Source organism: Papaver somniferum, chromosome 3 (assembly GCF_003573695.1).
Source record: "Papaver somniferum cultivar HN1 chromosome 3, ASM357369v1, whole genome shotgun sequence".
NCBI lineage: Eukaryota > Viridiplantae > Streptophyta > Magnoliopsida > Ranunculales > Papaveraceae > Papaver > Papaver somniferum.
This window is the reverse complement of record NC_039360.1, coordinates 166,256,166-166,276,472: the sequence shown is the minus strand read 5'-3', so window position 1 is coordinate 166,276,472 and position 20,307 is coordinate 166,256,166. Positions and strand designations below refer to the sequence as shown.

Sequence of the window (20,307 nt, the reverse complement as noted above, 5' to 3'; positions counted from 1 at the left end):
ATCGAATTCTCAACGGAAAGTACTTTCTCTCAGAGTACATGTAGATATGTAGTCTCACGACTGGACAACGACATATCTCATGAATACTGAATACTTTCAGTGATTATTTCTATATAGCATCACGAGATGGACGGCTCCTAGACAGCTTGATCTGCTAGTATAGATCGATAACGTCTTCAAGAACAAACAACAAGTTTACCCTGACTATATAAAGGATATGACTTATCGGCAAGCTCGTATCAGGATAATTAATGCTCCTAGACAGCTTGCTTTGCTAGTATAGAGCCACAAAGTTAATTATTCCTAATTACAATCGCTCCTATTCCATGGTCGAATCCACGACTGGTCCCACGGAATGACAATAACAATTGTTCTGATTCTATGATCGAATCCACAGCTTCATCTCATAGAATAGCAATAACTATATTATCTCATTACTCCGATTTCATGATCGAATCCACAACTGGTCTCATAGATGGTAATAGATAAACCTTAGTTACTCCGATTCTATGGTCAAATCTACGATCCCATGCAATGGTAATGCTCATTTTATTAATCTGAATTCGTAGTCGAATCCTCGGCTGATCCTATGAATTAATAATAAACATCTTATTACTCAGTTTGTGAATTATTCTCCGCTGAATCCCACAATTAGTAATAAATAATCAACAACCGGGCGTCTGAGCTACCTCTACGTAAGCCCCGATTCAAATGGTGAAGGTGTATTCAACGATGATACACTAACAGTCACCACACGAACGAGTATTTCAAAAAATACAACGAAACGATGAACCTACGCAAAATAGAGAAGAAAATAATAAATAATTAAAAATATTGACCAGGGTGCTGGGAGCACGGACACACGACCGACCGACCGTGTCGTGGTCAATCCCACGCCAGTTTTATATTTTTAATGCATTTTATAATTTTTCATGATTTGATGAAAATCCTCTCATTTTATCAAATCTCCTTCGTCTCGAGGAAACTCCTCGGTTTCATGGTACTTCCACAAATCCACAAAAATTATACAAAATTAGGGGGGGGGGGGGCGTGTGACCATTGGCCAACCGGACCCACACCCACGGTTCCTTATTATTTTATTATTATTTCTCTAATTTCATGAAAAACTTCTTGATTTCATGGTATTTTTACACAAATCATCAAATAATAATAAAATAACATAAATTATGAAAACTTGTGGGACCGGGCCTTGGCCGGCCGGCCATGCCCTAGGCGGTCCCACACGCCCCTTAGTTTTATTATTTTATTATTAGTTTTCCTTGAATCATCAAATTCCTTGATTTCATGGTATTTCTCTCAAATTAGAAAAAATTCCCTCAAATCATCAAAAATACCTAAAAAATATTAAAAAATTATGAAAACTCGTGGACCGGGCCCAAGCCGGTCGGCCATGCCTCCACGGTCCCACACGCCCTTCTCTTTATTATTTTAATATTTTTTGCTTCCTTGAACTCGTGAAAACTCCTTCAGTTCATGGAAACTCCCTAAATTCATCAAATTTCTCAAAATTCATGAATTTTTCATAAAATCATTATAAAATTAGGGAAACTTGTGGGACCGGGCCCTGGCCGGCCAGTCATGCCTTCCACGGTCCCACGCGCCCTTGTTTTATTATTTTAATATCTTTTGCTTCCTTGAACTCATGAAAACTCCTTCAATTCATGGAAACTCCCAAAATTCATCAAATTTCTCAAAATCATGAATTTTTCATAAAATCATCAAAATATTATAAAATTAAGGAAAAGGCACCACGGGACCGTGGTCACGACTGGCCGACCATGCCTTGACCACGGCGGTCCCACGCCTCCTCATTCCTTATTTTATAATTATTTTTCATCATCTCATGGTGTTTTTCCTCAGTTTCGTCGAAACCCTAATTTTGGCATATTTTCTCGAATGGATGCTCAATTGAACGCCAGAAAATATCAAAATTCTCAGGACTTAGACGCGGACGCCTTAGGGACACGAGCACGCTATCTTGACCGACCAAGATTGGCTCTTTAGCTCACGGAAGCCGGTCCCTTCAATTTTCACAGTTTTGACCTAATTTGCACAATTGCTCGTATTAGGTCCAAAACTCTCCCAAACACTTTGGATTTTCATGAAGTGATCGTCAGGCGGTCACGGGGTAACCCAGGGCCGGTTTCATGACTCCATGGTCGGTCCCTCGCCTCGTCATAATTAATCAGGTTTTCTCACCTAAGGCTCAGACGAGCATTTTTTGAATAAATGATTAAACCAACATTTAATCATTCTTCCACCAACAAATCGTCAAGTCTTCAGGAGTTCTTTGTATTTGCTCACGTGAGCATATGGACACTACATGGTTGATCAACGGTCCCATGTAGTCGCTCCCTCCTTCTCCCATGGTTGAAATTCTGACAACCATGAATTGATCATCAATTGATCAAATTAGGGTTTCTGAATCCAAGGATCATCATTCCAGATTCTAACCTTAATAATTTTACGACGGCCTCATGGTCATTAATTTCATTAATTATGCTCGGTTCAACGACCAGTATTCTAATTAATATTTTTGGTACGCTGCCAATAATCCATCAGATGAGCAACACATGCTCAGACGATCAAATATTCAAAAATTCATCACATGAGCATCACTTGCTCAGATGAGGAATATTTGCTCAATATTGGTTCAACAATCAATATTCAACGATCCATCGAATGAGCAATACTTGCTCACTTCATCGTAAGAACTATACCTCTGTCTCATGACATGTTCAATTCATGAGTTTCAGAACATCATGTTCAAGTCAACGACTACATGGACTCATCGTCCCATCAAACCACGAAGTCATCAATTGACTAACAAACCACGAGACGTCAATCGTGTCACTTGGGGGGATATCACTTAGGGTTTTTGGTCTGGCGGTCTACGGAATGTGTGTTCAAACACACGATGGAATGTGAGCAAGTCGTGCAATCAGTGGAAGGAATTCACGAGGTAGTGGGTGGAAAATCGACCAAGTCTCCACACGTTGAGCAACTGGTTTCAAACACGATCTCCACTTCCCCACTGCTTGATTCCATCAACTGTCACACTTCATGGAATCATGGTGTCTACAATTCCAGCAATATAAATAAGTCTCTGAATCATGATTGAATCATCATCAGTATCATCAATCGCACGTCTCATCGGCAACACGAGATCATCAACTCATCAATTGAGCAATTTCAATCACTCAGATCTTATCACATTTGGAATTCACACACCTACAATCTTTGATTACCATTGATTCCACATATTTCTCAGCTTCCCTTCTACAGATCAACCCATCCTCTCTTGTGACCGAATTTACTCTGGAACGGTCATTGTCTTGATTTAGGCCGGAGTACTACAGATTGATCTCTCGAATCTAAAGCACCCCCTTTGCAGCGGTGCATCTGTGTGAGGTTTAATATTTCACTCGGTTTGAGGAGTCTCCTCCGTACGGTCGTCTCCTAAATTCCTCAAAAACCAGCAAATCGTTTTCCCCCATCTACAATACGTTAATTCCGTAACACTTGATATTGATCCTATAGAGTTTTGATTTAAATACCATACCTATTATCAAGTGCACACTTTGTTTTCGTATCGTCTCGATCTTGTATCCGTAATCAATCACACAAGTGATCTTGTTGTTGTATTGCCTCACACTCGTATCCATAGACGATCACACGAAGTGTGAACCGAATCTGTTTCATTGCCACGACTCAGTCCATAGACGATCACATTCGGTAAAGGAATTATAGGTGGATAAATAAAAGATTGTGGTGTATTTGGGTACCCTCGTCTTTTCAGATTTGTATATTTTTATTGCCAAGAATCAAGGATAGAATCGTTGTTCGAAAAGAAAGGAAGATTATATTTTTCCTTATGGTAAAAATGTTTTGAAACGGAAAATTGTAAAACCCCAAAACCGAAAAATCGGTGTTAACATGAACTTAGACATTGTGAACTCGCAGTCATCCATTACAATTCATACTTATAGGATATAAACACATAATTTTTCCCTTGTTTCATGTGCTTCCTCATCTTATTTAAATCGAGCACAAAACCGATGAGGGGGCACACTGACAATATATGGAACTTGTTTCTTAGTTGAAAAAAATCAATTGGATTGGTGGTCCGGTTCTTACTGGGGATCTATAGCATGACATATCCTTATGCATTGGTTAACTCTAGCATGAAAAATCCATATCGGGGATCTCTAGCAGAACCTATCCCCATGGCAACATCGATTTCCAATATCACGTGTACTTTAAGGTTTGTATGATTTTGAAAGTTGGTTTGCAAAATGGAAAAGTCCAAGATGTCGAAATTGTGAGTAATTTGAACATGTGTACAAATCTTATACTTATTGTTCAAAGAAATTCCTTGATACTCACGGTGGGATCATAAACCAAAATGTTTGAGAATTTTTTATTAAGATTTTTTGTCTTATTTTTTGCTCGAACCAGCAGATTAAGTTTGGTGATTACAATGAAGTTCAGATGATAACTTGTCAACCGAACCTAGGTGTTCTGATAACTTATCATTTTTCTTCATATATGAAGAATAACATGAGGTTCGGCTGATAACTTGTCAGCAGAACCTAGTGTGTTGTAAATAAAAGCAAATTACAAAAAAGAGTAAAAAATAAATATGAATAAGATAGTTTTGCCATTAAGAAAATATATGGATAAAAGGCTTTTAGGATTACTACCGAGTGACCCTATTTTTCTGTGTTTGATATGCCTCAAAAGTTTTATATACGCCTCAAAATAGGATTCTTAGAGAATAGCTTAGTAACACGTAAAGGTTGGTTTTTAGAAATTGTTCCAAAGTTTGGTAAAGGTCTAGTTTTCAAAAACTGTTCTAAAGCTTGGAAACCAAGCAATATATCCCTATATGTATATATGAAAGAGAATTATTTTCATCATATTAATTAAACATTCAGAAGAGGTAGAAGAAAGACATATATTAAGACATATTAATTTATCAGTAATGGTTGTAACTACAAACTTGTATGTTCAAGTTCATGTTAGCGACGAAACTAACAATATTATTAAACCATCATTTAGAATTAAGATTAACTTAGATAGTATATATCAATTGAAAAAGGGTGGTGGTATGTTATTTATGCTTGATAAAGAAAGATCAGAGTAAGAGGAGATAAAGAGATGTGTGACATAGTTGTTGTTGCATTGGGATTGGTAATTTTCTATCTGGTTAGGGGTTTCTGGCGTCTTGCAGGGAAGAAACTTCAAGTAAGGTTTCAGCAGGTGTAGAAAACCATCTTGTTGTACAAACAGAAATACTAGTTTCTTCTTTCATGTTTAGACAGATGTTGTGATTAAAAAAAACTCAACAAGAAGAGATCCTCGAAGAATACCACCATTACTAATGTTGATGATGTTAATGAAATACGCCTCTGTTAGCGTAAAATTTAATGCTTATAGAGAACATAGGCATTTAAGGTTTGGAAATGAAACTTTGGGAACATGGATTGGTGCCCTTATAAGTCAGGCATTTGACTCCAACACAGTTTGTCTAGCAAGTGACTCTAAATTGTAAGTTAAAACAGGAATTTTTGTTAACAAGATGCACTTTCAAAGTTAAGCGAATCTTGTTATTTTATTTGTCTGACATTATTTATTTGAATGATACAGGTGCTGCTTTATGTTATGGTGATCTTGGTTAGTGTAGCGGCTTTTACATTATGAAGATTTTGGTTTGTGTAATGGATGTCTTGGCACCAAAGAGGTCACATTTCAAGGAAAATCATAAGTTTGAAGGGTAACATATCTTCCTAATAATTTATGGCGTCTCTATTGTTGGTGGGTCTCCGTGTTTCCGCTTTTTACTATTTAGGGTATTATATTAATAGGTACAGGAAGCGCGGTCTAGGTCCTGGGATACCACCACTTTAGGTTTCTTGTAAGCAAGATAAGACTTGTTGTTGCAGTAATGCGTTGTTATGTATTAGTATACATCTTTTTGGTTAAACAATTTGTGTGTGGTCCTGAAAAATAATGCGTTGTTATGTATTAGTATACATCTTTTTGGTTAAACAATTTGTGTGTGGCCCTGAAAAACTTGTTGTCAATCATTGATGAGAGTATTTATTTTTTTTAGATGTGTTTTTTAATGATCATGAAATTATGCATATTTTTTTGTATTGTCGCATATTATCTATTTATATTTGAAATTCCATTATCAAGATCGACCACATATGCAGATGTCAAAGCAATAACTTACATTTTGGGCTTGAGGCTCAATGGGAAGTACTCATGCTACTTTTTTTTTGTCGTCAGGGATGTCTTTGTACGTGAAAATATCTTACTAAATTTTTTTGGATCGAGTTATCATATGTCAGTATTGTATTAAAGTTAGTGTGTATAGTGGATTAGAGAAATCGTCTCACTTAAAACTCTACTTTCTAATTAGGAAGGGTGTTTTAGTTTATCATGAAAAGTTAGGTATGTTATATTGGGTGAAATATCCATCTTAGGATATTTGAAAAGTATCTCAAAGAGTCAAGGATATTTAAATAATATCTTATTTTACTTGTCTTTTAGACTCAGGAATTTGAATTCAAGGCTTAATCAACCAATTTTTCGTATTATAATTTGGTTATGAATCAAAAAGTTTCCTATTTTTTTCATTAAAAAAAAACATGAAAAATTAATTTTCCTAAAAGATAGCCCCTTCTTAATCCTTGGAAAAAGGAAAACAAAAACAGTTTTAAAGACGTGTAAAAAAAGTAAGATAGGCCACATTCTTCTACGATGTGTCCTACCATATCGTAGCTACCCGAAGTTTCTATAATTTAGGCCACATAGGATTTTAAAGGTTTTAATAATAAAATCAACTCGAACGAAAATGTTCGAAGGATAAAGTAAATGGTAGTTATTTTGGCATCTTTTAAGCCATCCTCTGATTTTAAAAGTTCTTATTACAGGATGTAAACAACCCAGTCATTGGTATGTAAGATTGGGATCCAATACTTAGTTCTATAATCAATGTTTCAAAATTCCCAACCAACAAATTTTAGACACATATACCTCTTAATAATTTAAAAGCGGTTGGAGATTTTTTTTCACCTCCTATAATTAAAGAAATTTTGGTTTCACATCCATAAAAACATCCATAAAAAAAGGGTTCTGCACATAGGATTCACATCATGTTAGCATTTTGGAGATGCTCTAAACTTCTAAGCACCTTCCTCCACCGGTAGAAACAACTCAGTCACCCCAAATTAGACCACCAATCTACTTGAATAGAAACCACACATAAAAATTCATTAAATGGACTCTTTAATTTCTCTATTGCCTTCACTCTCTAAAAAAATCCTAATATGTTAATCTGTAACACTAACGAGTCTAATGTATCATTTGCAAGTTTAACGGAGAAAAAGAATAAAGAGAATAGATATGCGCGGAGAACAAAAACCTGGTCTTATGTGATTGTAAATATAAATCGTTGATTGTTTGACTCTCACTACGGCTGTCTGATTAAATTAGTATATGAGGATATTTTAGGTGATTTGATTGACGCATATATTTTTGCCATGTATATGATACTTCCTAGTCATGTTGACGATGTTGAAGGTTTAAGGGGAAAACTCACAAAAGGAAACTGCCTAAACTTGGTAACCAAGTTCGACTCCCTATAGATATCAGAGAGGATATTCAGTATTAGACATTCAGGTCCAGAAGAGAAGTGGAAGAAGAAAATTGGCACACTATAATACTCTGCCGTGGCTGTAAACATCATTTAGAATTAAGATTAACTTACATATTAAAAGTGAATCGTAAAGCGATCTTGATCGTTTATTAACTAACTTCAATGAGAGAAGATCACGGGAAGTGGAGATAAAAGATATGCGCAATATGACTCTTGTTGCTGGAGGGATTGATGATTTTATATATGATTTGGGAGTTCCGGAGTCTGACAATTGCAGGAAAGAAATTTCAAGTAAGGTTTCAACAGGTGTAGAAAATTATATTTCTGTACAACCACCAGTATTATAGGTTCTTCTTTCTTGGTTACGTCAGAGGTAGACGTTGCGATCCTAGAAGATAATACAATCACTCGTGTTGATAATGTTGAGGGTTTACCTGAAGAAGAATATAATGATATTGATGGTTATGATGATGTTAGTAGCATATTTGACGAAGAAGAAGAGGGTTCTGAATATGAAATGGATTTTGACGATGATGAGGAAAAATCGAAAATAATAATAATGGGGCACCAGTACATCTCCTTGATGGATTACAGGAGGAGTTTTATAAAGGGGGAGATGGCAGTTATGGTTGTGCAATATGCACAGATATCCTACTTGCCATGAACTGCAAGTAATTATGTGCCCATGTTCCCATATATATCATTCGGGATGTCTTCTAAAGTGGTTGCCGGTAAGCAACTCTTGTCCATATCTCAGCAATATGTTGTCGATATGGATTATGATAGAAGCTTCAGAAAAAGTCTTTAATACACTTTTGAGTAATTACAAGTTTTTAGTTAGCCCACACTCTAATTTTAACTATAAGAATATTTATTTTATATTAATTTAAATGTACGTAACCGTTCCAGTCTATCAACTCTCTAATTTATGTGTTCTCTATTGGCTAGCATTTCATTTATATATAAGCCAATTAAAAGAAAAGTCAAACTTATTCCGACGACATTTACCTACGAATTCTGTAAATATTTTATTTTTTCGTATATAAGTATTCTTTATGATTTAAAACTCGATGTCACAAAAGTATACATGTATGGAAAAACTGAATGTATTTTTATTTTCTGCATTAGTATCAACTAATTTTGAAAAATCTGTTTCATGTTTTAATAAAACTCTTTTTATTGAAGCATAATAACACCTTTTGACAAACCCTATTATGCGTTGGATATTTTGTATCCGATGGTTCATATCATTGCTTATGTGGCAATTCGAGAGACTCCATTTTATTTGTCTTAATCGAATTTCTTTCAGGGATTTGTTAAAATCTTCTTTTTTTTCCATGAGTAAACAGAAGCTTGAAATAATCTTTTTAAGATTGATAAAAGACGAGAGCAACCTGGGCTTTGATTTAACTATTTTTCTTTTACTGAACACAACTTATATATTCATGGATGTTTATATCTTCACGACAGTCAACAATCACAGTCACAAGCTCATGCATCCACTCAAAATCAGGACATGATGAGGAGAATTCACCATTTCCATAATCTTTAATAAAGAAAGAATTTAACTTAAACCCATTATATTTAATAAAGAATTGCTCTTAATTAACATCCTTAAGGAAACTGATAGAGTATATTGATTAATGCTTATGAGAAAATGTTAATAAAGCAGAGCCACATTAACAAATACAAAATCCCCATTAATATAAAAGTATGAGAAGAACACGATACTTGCTCCGATGGAACAAAAAACCCAATCAAGTAGATGCGTTTTAATATTTTTTTATGATGAAGAACATGATAATCATCAAGAAAAGAGTTATCAGTAGGTAATAATTCATAAGAGCTATTTCTTTGTCTTGGCATGTATATGAACAAACAGAGGATAACATTAATTTGATGCCACGTTGGTTGATATTATTAATCTTTCGATAAATTGCATCTAATGGTCTAAAATCGCTTTATCAAACCACTTTGTTTCGAGATTGCGACCTATGAATATATAAAGGTTAATATTTTTTATATGGTATGATTTATCTTTGTGTAACATGATTTTTATTTTTATTTTTGCATACAAATACTCTTTTTTTCATATGATTTTTTTTTATGAGTTTCGACATTTTGGTAGTTTTTAAGATGTTATTTTTTTTTCCTAGAAACTAAGAACAAAAATCTTAATTTTTTTTCTTTTTTTTTAGATATAAATAAAAATGGCAAGAGGGGAATGATGTTTGATTGAGAAATCTACATACCCTTATATTTGAAGATAATTATAATAACACCTAAATCTCAAAGCATTGTTCAATGGAACCCACAAGTTTTAATATGTCATGCTTGTTATCAATGTTAGATAATCAAAACTATTTCTTGATTTAAGTCTATTAAAGTTAATATCCCACTAAGATTTGATTAGGTAGTTGAGTTTAAGATCACGTCGAATAATTCCTTTGAATATTGAAACTCAAGATCACACAAAGATATCAACAAGAACTTCATTTATAGAGGTAAATGAAGACCGACTTATTATTTGACTCACCAATTTTTCCCTATCTTTCTTTCGAGATAATATCATTGGATTTAATTATTGATGATGTATAAAGAAGAATTATCATATCACAGAATTAGCTTCATGTTATTATCTTGTGAAGTTTCGAAGCTTGTTTTTGACAGTTTTCGAAACTAGGACTCAAGCAAAGGAAGTTGAAAGAACTTAGCGCATTCGAAACTATATTTGCATAAGAAGATCATGAATTCCAAGTTTCATATTGAGTTCGCCAATACTCCAGACTTAGACTTTTTATGAGTCTTATTAGACTTGTTCGCTAAGTTTTTTAGACTTTTCTCTCGCTGAAAAACTTCTGCAATTGAGAGCCTCTTAACCTAAAAAACTCATATGCTCAGATCCGATCCCATGGAGCGGATATAAGCGTATTTGAATCTCTCTAACATCTTTTAGCTCTCAGCTTCTCCATCCTCTTAAGATTTATTTAGGTTTCAAGTTTGTTGTTTTCCTGTTTTCTTAGATCTAACTCTTTTGTTTTACTTAGTTGGGTTTGAGTTTGATTTCAAACCAGTGGGTGTTTGTCAGTTTATTGACGTCGATGAATAGTGAGGTTTTGATCTTGGTTACGAGAACAACACCATGAACAACATCAAGATCAGTATTGTCAACAACTTCATCAACTGCAACAAAAATGTTTTTCAAGACTCTCATGTCGATTCAGTCTGATTCAGATCGATTAAAATTGATACCAACCGGTTCGGAAGGCCTATGTTATTGTTTCAAGATCCATAAGACCCGTGTTTGTTACTGTTACCTTGATATGATTAATTACCGTTTATGTTACCTTACTTTAGATATTTGTAAAAGCCCTTGGTTGAATCTTTTTAAGATAAAAGTCAAAAAAAAAAAAAAATCAGTCATCCCCTGTTGTTCCTAATTATGGATTTTGTAATTTTTGTTGTGGACAGTTGCTCTAGACTTGCATATCTTTAATCTATGCCTACCAAGACATAAGTTTTCAATTCTTTTAACATTTTAAAGCTCTCGTGCAAAATTGGCTTATCTCAGAAGTTCAAGTTTTGCAATCAGATGGAGGTGGAGAATATATACCCCATCCCTTACGTGATCTTCTTCTATAACATGGAATTTTCCGTCAATTTACATGTCCACACACACCTCAACAAAATGATGTAGCTGAACGAAAAAATGTAGTAGAAACGGGACTTACTCTCCTCCATCAAAGTAACTTACCCAAAACCTTTTGGCCTGAATTCTTTGCAACTTGCGTCTATCTCATTAACAGGATCCTAGCTTCAGTTTTGAAAGGTCACTCCCTTATTTTGATCTTCTTCACCACCAACTTGATTACGCATTTATTATAGGTTTTGGTTGTGGTTGTTATCCATGTTATGCATCTTATAGACACAATAAATTTGATTACAAAGCTAAACCTTGCATTTTTATCGAGTATAATGATCAACACAAGGGTTACAAATTTTTTAGCCAACAACAAAGAGTACAAGAGTACGTGTTTATATCTCTCGCCATGTAATTTTTGACGAGCACTTATTCCCTTTTCATTCAAAAGTTCTGATCCATCTATGGATTTAACTACATCTTCAACAGTTAAATGGATATCATCAAATGAACATTTTGTTTCTGAACCCCCACTTCCGCTTGCAACATCATTTTGGATTCCCCCTTCTATTATTGGTGGCAACTCTCCTAATATTTTACCATCACCCTCTCAAGTTCAAACTCTTTGTTCTTTGTCCGAGTCATCACACAATGACGACCTCTAGTCATATGGTCCATGCGCACATAGCATTTGCGACCACGCAGTCGAGCGAGTCCAATTTTGTGCCAAAAATCGACTGTCATCTTTGGGATATGTTTCAGGATTCCAATTTTCAGGAATATGTCCCAGCCGTCCAAAATTTCATCCAAAAACGTTAAGTTTTCAACATTCGCACACACTTGGGATCACATATGCGAATTAAAAGACAGATATACGATATACTAACACCTTTACAAGGTTCAAGAACATATTCAGACAGAAAAATGTCGAACAAATTAGAGAGAAATTTGACTATTTAACGGTCCCTTTACGGAAACCGTTACTTTGAGGTATATTTCCAAAAACTGGAATCATGTGGCATATCCCTAAGATGACAGTCAATTTTGGGGCAATATCCCCAAATTTCCCTTTAATAAAAGGCAATCGTATTTTGTTTTGCCGTACAAATAATCATGGAAAGTTTGGTATCGTCAAGAGAATCAAGAACGAATACTATTACCATGGTGAGATTCTTTATGTTTCTTGTGCTAGTGGATCATGTAAACCAACGTTAGTATATGAAGGGACTGTAACACTTCGTTGGAGAAATTTTACACCATTTACAAAAAATGATTTCTACTTATATTATGTTATGCTTGCATTATTGTTTAAGAAACACTAATGCTTTAGTAAGATAAAGCGACACTAATGTTTTCAGGTGAAATTTCCTTAACTTGATCTCTAAATCGAAGAAGAAAGCTCGTGGTTAAGACGTTAAGAAATTCTGCCAGTTGTTAAAATTATATGCTTTCGTTAAGATGAGATACGATTACCTTCTATAAATTAAAATTGAATTAAAACGGGATAAACCCTAATTTATTAAGTTAGGATAACCGTTTGTTTCGTTGAACCAAGACGATTGGTTAGTTTGGTGCACACTAGTGTGCACAAAATTGGACTCCAGTCGAAGCCAACGCACAGCTAAGCAACGATCTTGTTTTTAGAAGATCTAGTTTTTGGCAACCGCTCTAAACTTGGTAATCAAGAAATGTTTTTGCTCCCTATATATACCGGGAGTGGACATATTAATTAGGGCGTATAACCGGTATCAGACATTCAGAAAGTAGGAGAAAGATATTAGGGCATACTAGTTAGTAATGGGTGTTCGAATGGAATCGGAAGTTCATGTTCGTTCTGAAAGGATTACGATGGACAGCAACAGCGCTAATCCAACACTTAGAATAAAAGTTAACTTACGCAGTAGATATGAGCAATTAAGGAACGGTCGTATTGACCCAGTCTTTGGTGGAAATGGAAACCCTCCTCGATCAGAAGAAGTGGAGATCAAAGAGATGCGTAACATAGAACTTGTTGCAAAGGAGGTTGGTGATTTGCTTTATGATTTAGGAGTTCCAGGGGATTGCAAGGATGAAATTATTATGAAGGTTTCAGATGAAGTAATAAAAGAAGTACCACCAGAAATTCAAGACTCTTTCGTGGTTACAGCAGATGCCATTGTTATACAAAAAGAAGAGATCTTCTTGAAGGATAATATAGTTACTAATGTTGATGGTATATCTGACGAAGAAGAAGATAATTTATCTGACACGGAAGAAGAAGATAATATTATTGATTGTTATGATATTGAATATCCTGACAACGAAATGGAAACTGATGATGAGGATCCTGACTATGAAATGGAGGATTTCGATACAGATGATGAGGATAGCAATCTAACAGGAAACGAGAATGGTGCACCACAACATCTGCTTGATGGGTTAAAGACGGAAGATTATAAAGGTGAAGAGGGTGGATGTGTAATATGTACTGATGTCCTGGTTTGCCATCAATCCAAAGTCATCACATGTCCCTGTTCCCATATTTTCCATTCTGGATGTCTTGTGAAGTGGCTGCTAGTTAACAACTCTAGTCCGGTATGTCGGCGCCTAGTCGTAGATTCTCAGTGAAGCTGCAGAAGAAAGTCTTTAATTTACTTTTCAGTAACAAGTAATTTGTTGTCAGAACACATGAATGTAACGTAACCGTAAGAATATATCTATTATGTACTGCTTTAAAATAATGTAACTGTTTCAGTCTATCAGTTCTGTGGTATACATTCTTTTTAATTGGCTATTGAGTAACTTAGTTCAGCATTTGTTAACAGTTTAGACTAGTACTACAAGTTTCGCATTCCTCCCGGTTTGGCTTAGAGAAAAACAAACTATCAATAATGTATGTAAAAGTACCCCAACTGACATGTCAACGATCATATCTTCGTCCTCCTCACCCCTGACTTCTATCTTAGGAGGAATGTCTCTTTTATCACATTCAGTCCGCTTCACTTTTACGGACTCAGCAGTCGTCTGTTGGATAAGAAAGAAAAATTAGTGCCCATTATCAAACTAAAATGAATAAGAGGAGATGAGAACAACCAATCTTCTTCACAGAAATCCTTCTCACATTACTTCAAGTAATTTAGATTGACATGAGATCAGATGAGATAAACGTACAGAGTCATCAGAGGGTTGTCCAACACATCATAGTTGATTCTGGAGTTTAGTCTCTACATATTGAAAGATGCACGTATATGCATATAAGCACAAAAATGGAACAAGATCTACAAAATGAATATGGACACACACGTGCACACAGAGCATTGAATAAAATATTCTACTCTCTTAGTCGTCTTCAAACTTGTTAACATCTGAAAGTAACCTGCTAAGGTTAAGAAATAAGAAAACCCTGTCTCAAAAAGTACCTTTATGGCTTGGCAACAAAGCAAGTTCCTGTGCTTCCACTGGACAGTTCCGCAAATTAGCAGCTGCTGCCACTGCTTCTTTAGCTGCTTGTTCCTATAAAGGTTTGTACATCAGCAATGTGTAAGCTAAATGACTATGTGGGAAGTGAACACCCACTACAGAGGTTCCAACAAATACATCCTGAAAACATGGACTGAACCGCATAATTCCTCTCAATCCTCTCTTTTTTATGACATGAATTCACTTTGAAATTGGAGAGGAACATCTTATAAGAGCGAAGTAAAATTGAAGAAAAGAAACATCCTGAGCATTGATGCTTCCCGACAAATGAGAAATGACCGTGTAGGCTGTAGCAAAGTTGAATGATTACCTCAATATACTCCTTACTCATCTCTTCCCAGATTATCCTTTTATAGTGCTTTTCCTCCTCGTTGTGAAGGTATCCTTCCACCTATGCAGCAGGCATTATTTTTCAAATCGTAAAGCTATTAATCGATACAAAGTAATATGGCACAAGTACTAATGCAGGTAAATATATGGTCACACTGAATTATTTCATTAAATGAAGTTACAGATAATTCCCAGGAAACACGGCGGAGTTGATCATCCTATCAGATGAGCCAAGTACTAATGCAGGTCATATTTAGTCGCATTGAATTATTCCACTAAATGAAGTTACAGATAATTCCCAGGAAACACGGCGGAGCACCCTATTAGTTGCAGATAAATTGTGCATGAACTAATGAAGTTTGGAGTGGGGATAAATAATAACCTCAGTATCGTTGATGTCAGATAGGCTTTCTGATTCATCACCAGCTATTGTATTCACTATCTTCCTTAACAACCTCCTGATGTCCAATAGTAGCACCTTCTTGTCCTGGAATTTATAAAATAGCTTGAGAGTTATACGAGATGGCAAGATATACTTTTGTTTAGTACGCTTCAGCACTCTGGGTAGAGCAACCAACCAACACGACGTGATGGTTCAGGGCTGAGTTTCTCTTTTTCAACAGCATCTGGAGTCTCTTCGAAAGATGAGACTGAGCTTTTCTACAATATAAAGATGAAAATAGTGAATCTTACTAGACCGCGTTAGAGTATCACATATTCCAACAGGTTTATGAGAGAGAAGCTGTACTGACCAAAGCATTGGTTTCTGCAGTAGCTTTTGCCATTCTCTCCCTTTCAGCACGCTGGAATGCTGGAGTTTCTGAACCTCCTTGAAGTCCTCCAGAAAGTTTGATGAACTATACCAAAACCATGCAAGCATAAGAGTATCAGCAGAAATTAAACTCATTGGACCTACAATATGAAAAAGATAGGCGGGTATAAGAATTAACATAGTCATAACAATCTTTACAAAGTTCGTGGGAAATGAGAATTTCCAATGGTTTTGTGTTCGCAAAGCAATTTCTGAGTCTCAAGCGATTTAGTCGTGAGATTTGGCCAAAGCGAACCCAGATTATTATTTATGGACAAAAACAAAGCAAAAGGGGAAAGAAAAACAACAAGAAGCAGACGACCAACTATCGAGTATATCTGCTATACAAGGAGGCCCCCATTGGTGGTTTTTGTTCAACAGAGTGAACTTGGTGAGACACTGAGCAGCTTCATTTTCTCCTCGCGATTTAAAGGATAACGAGATGTGAATATAGTCCCTGGCAGTGGACCCAATTCCTGGATAATTCTTCTAATCCTCCAAGGAATTGAGCCGATCTGGCTGTTTAGAATATTGGCAACCACATGACTATCACCTTATAATGCTAGAGTGATGAAGATTATGAAGCTTATTTGTACAGATTACTAATTCAGAAATCATTAATTTTTCTTGATTCTTCAGGTAATAACTGTTAAATGAATGTTGAATTAGTAATCAGGCAGTTATGAATGTTCATGACTGTAGTCAGATGGTTATGAATATTCTAAACTAATTTTTCAGAATTAAATAGTACCCTAGACAGGCGGTATCTTATTTGTTTAAGTCAGAAGAGAGCAGAAGCCAAATTATGAAGAATCTGAAGTCTGAACGTTGTAATTCATGAAACCATTAATATTTCGTGGGTAACGTACAAAGGTGTTATTTTTTCTGAATGAACCACAAAACAGTAAATACTGTTGAACTAATATGATTATTAAAACTACTATCAAATTGTATGTCAAAACTTACAACATTTGCCTTTGAATACCCAAGTCCATGGGAGAGTGCAGATATGCACAATGCTGGACCAAACTAGCCACTAGGTTTTCGCCCCGTCTGTAAATGCACATTTATTCAAAAACAAATAACCTTGCCATAAAGAATTAAGCTTCACATGTTTGGGGATAAACCACACCTGCATCCAATCTCGCTTCATGCTAGCTATGATGAGCAATGCAGTATTAGACAACACTACACTCTTCTTTCCCAATAAACCTACAGTAAACATGACATATTATTATTCAATCATCATAACAAAAGAACATGACATGTTATTATTTTCAACTGAATGCACCTGCAAACCATTGATGACTATCAACAATTGCATATAACATTACAGTATGTTAAGAGTTGGATGCTTTACTAATACAGTTGGAGAAGCTGGCAAATGCTTACGTTCTGTAAATCGATGAATGAAAGAGTACGATCAACAAGTTTCTGAACAAAGTCATGCTGTTCAAGTCTCAGCAATTTGCAGAGCTGCAAAAATACAGCTTCTAGTAAGTAGCTGGAACATAGTGTTAAATGTGAGATGAAGACATAGTAACAAATGGTGCATTCGGAAAAACCAATTGAAATAAAAGAGAATACAAAGGCGTACTTACTCATTTATCTGTAAATATTCTGAAAAGATCAATGAGAAGGTGTGGCTTTTCGTTTTTTCTACAGAAGAGCATAAGAAAATAATTATTTGCAGTAACCTTACACAAATGAATAAGATACTTCGATGATTAAAAAAAAAAGTACTTTCACCAGTCCAGCAATATAGAAAAACATATAACCCTTCTCAATTCTCAGGAACCTCCACTTACTGACATGTGACGCAAAGACAAGCAGCCGCAACCTGTCCTCCGCCCACCAGTGAATTCCTGTTCACAGCTATCTTAATAAGAAAGAACAGTCAAACAAGATAGCAGAAGTAACCTTAGTAGCCAGGAACGGGAACGAGGACGGAAGCGGGGATCGTATAAATTTCAAAAAATGAGATACCAGAAGCGAGTTGGGAGCGTGAATTACGTTTTTTCAGAAATATTAGTTATATTACCAATTTTCTGATTTTGTAATCAAGAAATAAGACAAGTACATAAATTATTTAGAAAATCTTACTTAAGTGCAGGAATATATCTCATTCATTGACCTTTTTTGCTTCTTGTGTTTGTTACGAGCACTCTGAACTCGCCTTTGTGCTAGCATATACTCAGGTTTGTAAGGCAGTCCAAAGTGGCACAACCACTACTTTCTTTCGAGTCCTACGAGTCTTTTCCAAAGACTCCTTGATTTGTTCATCAAACGTTATTCACTAAACTTATTGGATAACCAACCACCGGTAATTAGCCTGTATGTATATGGAGAGATAACAACACAAGGGCTCTTTCACTACAGAAATGTAAGGACTACATCATGTGTTATATGCTGAACCCCTTGACGATCATTGGATTACCCACCTTACCGTAGCTCTCAAAACAAAAACCCCTTGTTAGAAAAAACATAAAAAAGAAAAACTAAATAAAAACAAATCCGTTTTCATAAAAGCCAAAGAGAACCAACCCTTCCATTTCTCTCTTACTACTAGTACTATTAGTACTCAGCCTGCAATCCAACAACAATCTTCTACTTCTTGTTCTTCAACGTAGACTTTAGGAATGTAAAACTACCTACCTTACCTGATGAAAACTCAACATGATACGTCAATGGAGTCTGAAAAACCCTCAAGTAACAAACACAAGAAGCAAAGAAGGATAAAGATTTATCACGTCTCTTTAGTTTCTAGGTCTAAAGTTGGAAATAGGTGAGATTTAAGTTTCACACGGTTCTGAATGTTGGGAACGCGTTTTTTGCATGCTAGGAGCGCGCCCCTATCACGGATCTCACTTGGGAACACGGAACCGCGGATCTCATGGAGATACCAGATAGCCTTTGACGTTCCTGGCTACTAAGGAAGTAACTGGTTTGATATCATACAAACATATGAATCGAACCTTGTAATACCCTGCCACTTCATCAATCACAGAACCACCACCACCTATTAAGAGACTTGTTGCCATATGATCAATTTCCTTTCTTCCTGCATCAGTGCGGAGGATAATAATTACAATGAATAATAAACGTTCGTAAGATCAAGACTGCTGGAAATGCGCCTGTCAGATTTTTAATTGACATAGAGAAATGAACAACAAATATAAGCAAATTCGAACATACCGTTATTCAGTCCTTTCGTATGACACTGAGTAACTGCTTTCCACGCTCCTCACAAAGCTTCACACATTGACTCTAGAAATAACCAAAATTATAACATGTCAGACATAATATGAATTACGATGATGACAACATAACAACGTAACAACAACCGACCTGTCCTCCAGCCTCTACAAAAGAAGTAGCTTAAGCGGAGAACACTTCCTGATCAATAACCCTTCCACAGACAGAACAGCACCTAAATCGAAACAAGAATTTATTTTTATTTTTATTTAAAAAAAAAAAATCCTAAAATTATTTGCAACAAGTATAGTAGTCCAACTTACAATCATCATGATCATGCTTCAAAAAAAATCATGATCATGGATTGTTGGAGCATTCACACCAGGACATTTTTGTTACAGTGAGGTGAAATCTGGTACCACTGAGCTTCAATTATGAGAAGATCAAATTATATTCTGAGTACCTATTTTGAGTAACTGAATGAGAAAAAATAAACTGATCGACGGAATTAAGGTTACAAATCAAAAATTCAATTAACGAAAACAAATAAAAAATGAATTGATTAATAGGATAATTAAATAAAACCTCAAGAAAGAGGGAAAAATCCAGGTACCTTTTGATGAATTGGAAGTGAAACAACGAGAGGCGGGAATTGTTACTTGAAACCAAATAGTTACCGTGAACTAGGCTGATCAAAAATGATGGCGATGGCGCTGGCGCTGTTAGGGTTTTTGGAGAAGTAAAAAAGGAAATTAGCAAGGCGTTTGAAATGAAAATGAATGAGTAGAGAGGTAGAGAAGGTGGCGTTCTCGATGAAAATGAGTGACTCGCTAATGAGGAACTTTCTACCTTCGCTAGAGAAGTAGAGAAGGTACATTGAAAATTTCGCCCAACTTTGCTTATGCGGGTGTGACGGGTGTCCCATGTACACGGGATTTCTTTTTTATTTCTTTTTAGTTTTAATTCGCCTAACTTTGGTCAGGCATGTTCCTATGAGTATGGCAAAAAACAATAATGTTGGTTGGCACACTAGACCGTATGGCAAACGAGTTGTGCTATTATGGGAAAATCACTTAACGATATAATAGAGTTTCTAGCGAACAATATTAACAATATCGTCAACGCTACTTTGAATATCACTCGATATTAACTCTAGCGCCCACGACTAGTTCTTTATCGCCTATA

At 35.6% G+C, this 20,307-nt stretch overlaps 1 protein-coding gene and 1 long non-coding RNA gene across 12 annotated transcripts; one reads left to right on the top strand and one right to left on the bottom strand.

Annotated features, from left to right (window-relative positions):
• Positions 1-14,001: 14,001 nt before the first annotated feature.
• LOC113357948 (transcription factor IIIB 60 kDa subunit-like) lies at positions 14,002-19,990 on the bottom strand. 11 transcript variants are annotated; one of them, XR_003364012.1, is made up of 16 exons: positions 19,736-19,990; positions 19,446-19,548; positions 19,276-19,357; positions 19,123-19,194; positions 18,903-18,988; positions 17,736-17,792; positions 17,529-17,586; positions 17,320-17,403; positions 17,060-17,139; positions 16,894-16,980; positions 15,869-15,973; positions 15,499-15,776; positions 15,097-15,177; positions 14,726-14,819; positions 14,478-14,530; positions 14,002-14,330 (listed from the first exon to the last, which is right to left on the bottom strand). XR_003364012.1 is itself a non-coding variant. In XM_026601438.1 (11 exons), the coding sequence occupies exons 5-10, from the start codon at positions 15,899-15,901 to the stop codon at positions 14,505-14,507; spliced, it is 411 nt and encodes a 136-aa protein (XP_026457223.1). In that variant the 5' UTR covers positions 15,902-15,973; positions 16,894-16,980; positions 17,060-17,139; positions 17,320-17,403; positions 17,529-17,725; the 3' UTR covers positions 14,002-14,330; positions 14,478-14,504. The 11 variants fall into 11 exon arrangements, 1 of the variants encoding a protein (XP_026457223.1); XR_003364013.1 differs by having other exon boundaries at positions 19,446-19,543; XR_003364014.1 differs by lacking the exon at positions 19,736-19,990 and having other exon boundaries at positions 15,499-15,603; positions 15,695-15,776; positions 19,446-19,725.
• LOC113357949 lies at positions 19,527-19,851 on the top strand. Its single transcript, XR_003364021.1, has 2 exons — positions 19,527-19,581; positions 19,732-19,851. It is a non-coding gene; the product is annotated as an uncharacterized LOC113357949 (long non-coding RNA).
• Positions 19,991-20,307: the final 317 nt, after the last annotated feature.

What these genes read in the sequence shown, in the direction of transcription:
- LOC113357948 (XM_026601438.1), bottom strand. Translation starts at nt 15,901, where the DNA reads ATGGCAAAAGCTACTGCAGAAACCAATGCTTTG. An exon ending in TGAACCATCACGTCGTGTTG is followed by an intron (nt 15,604 to 15,694) that starts GTTGGTTGCTCT and finishes TATAAATTCCAG; the next exon opens with GACAAGAAGGTGCTACTATT. An exon ending in TGAGTAAGGAGTATATTGAG is followed by an intron (nt 14,820 to 15,096) that starts GTAATCATTCAA and finishes AAACCTTTATAG; the next exon opens with GAACAAGCAGCTAAAGAAGC.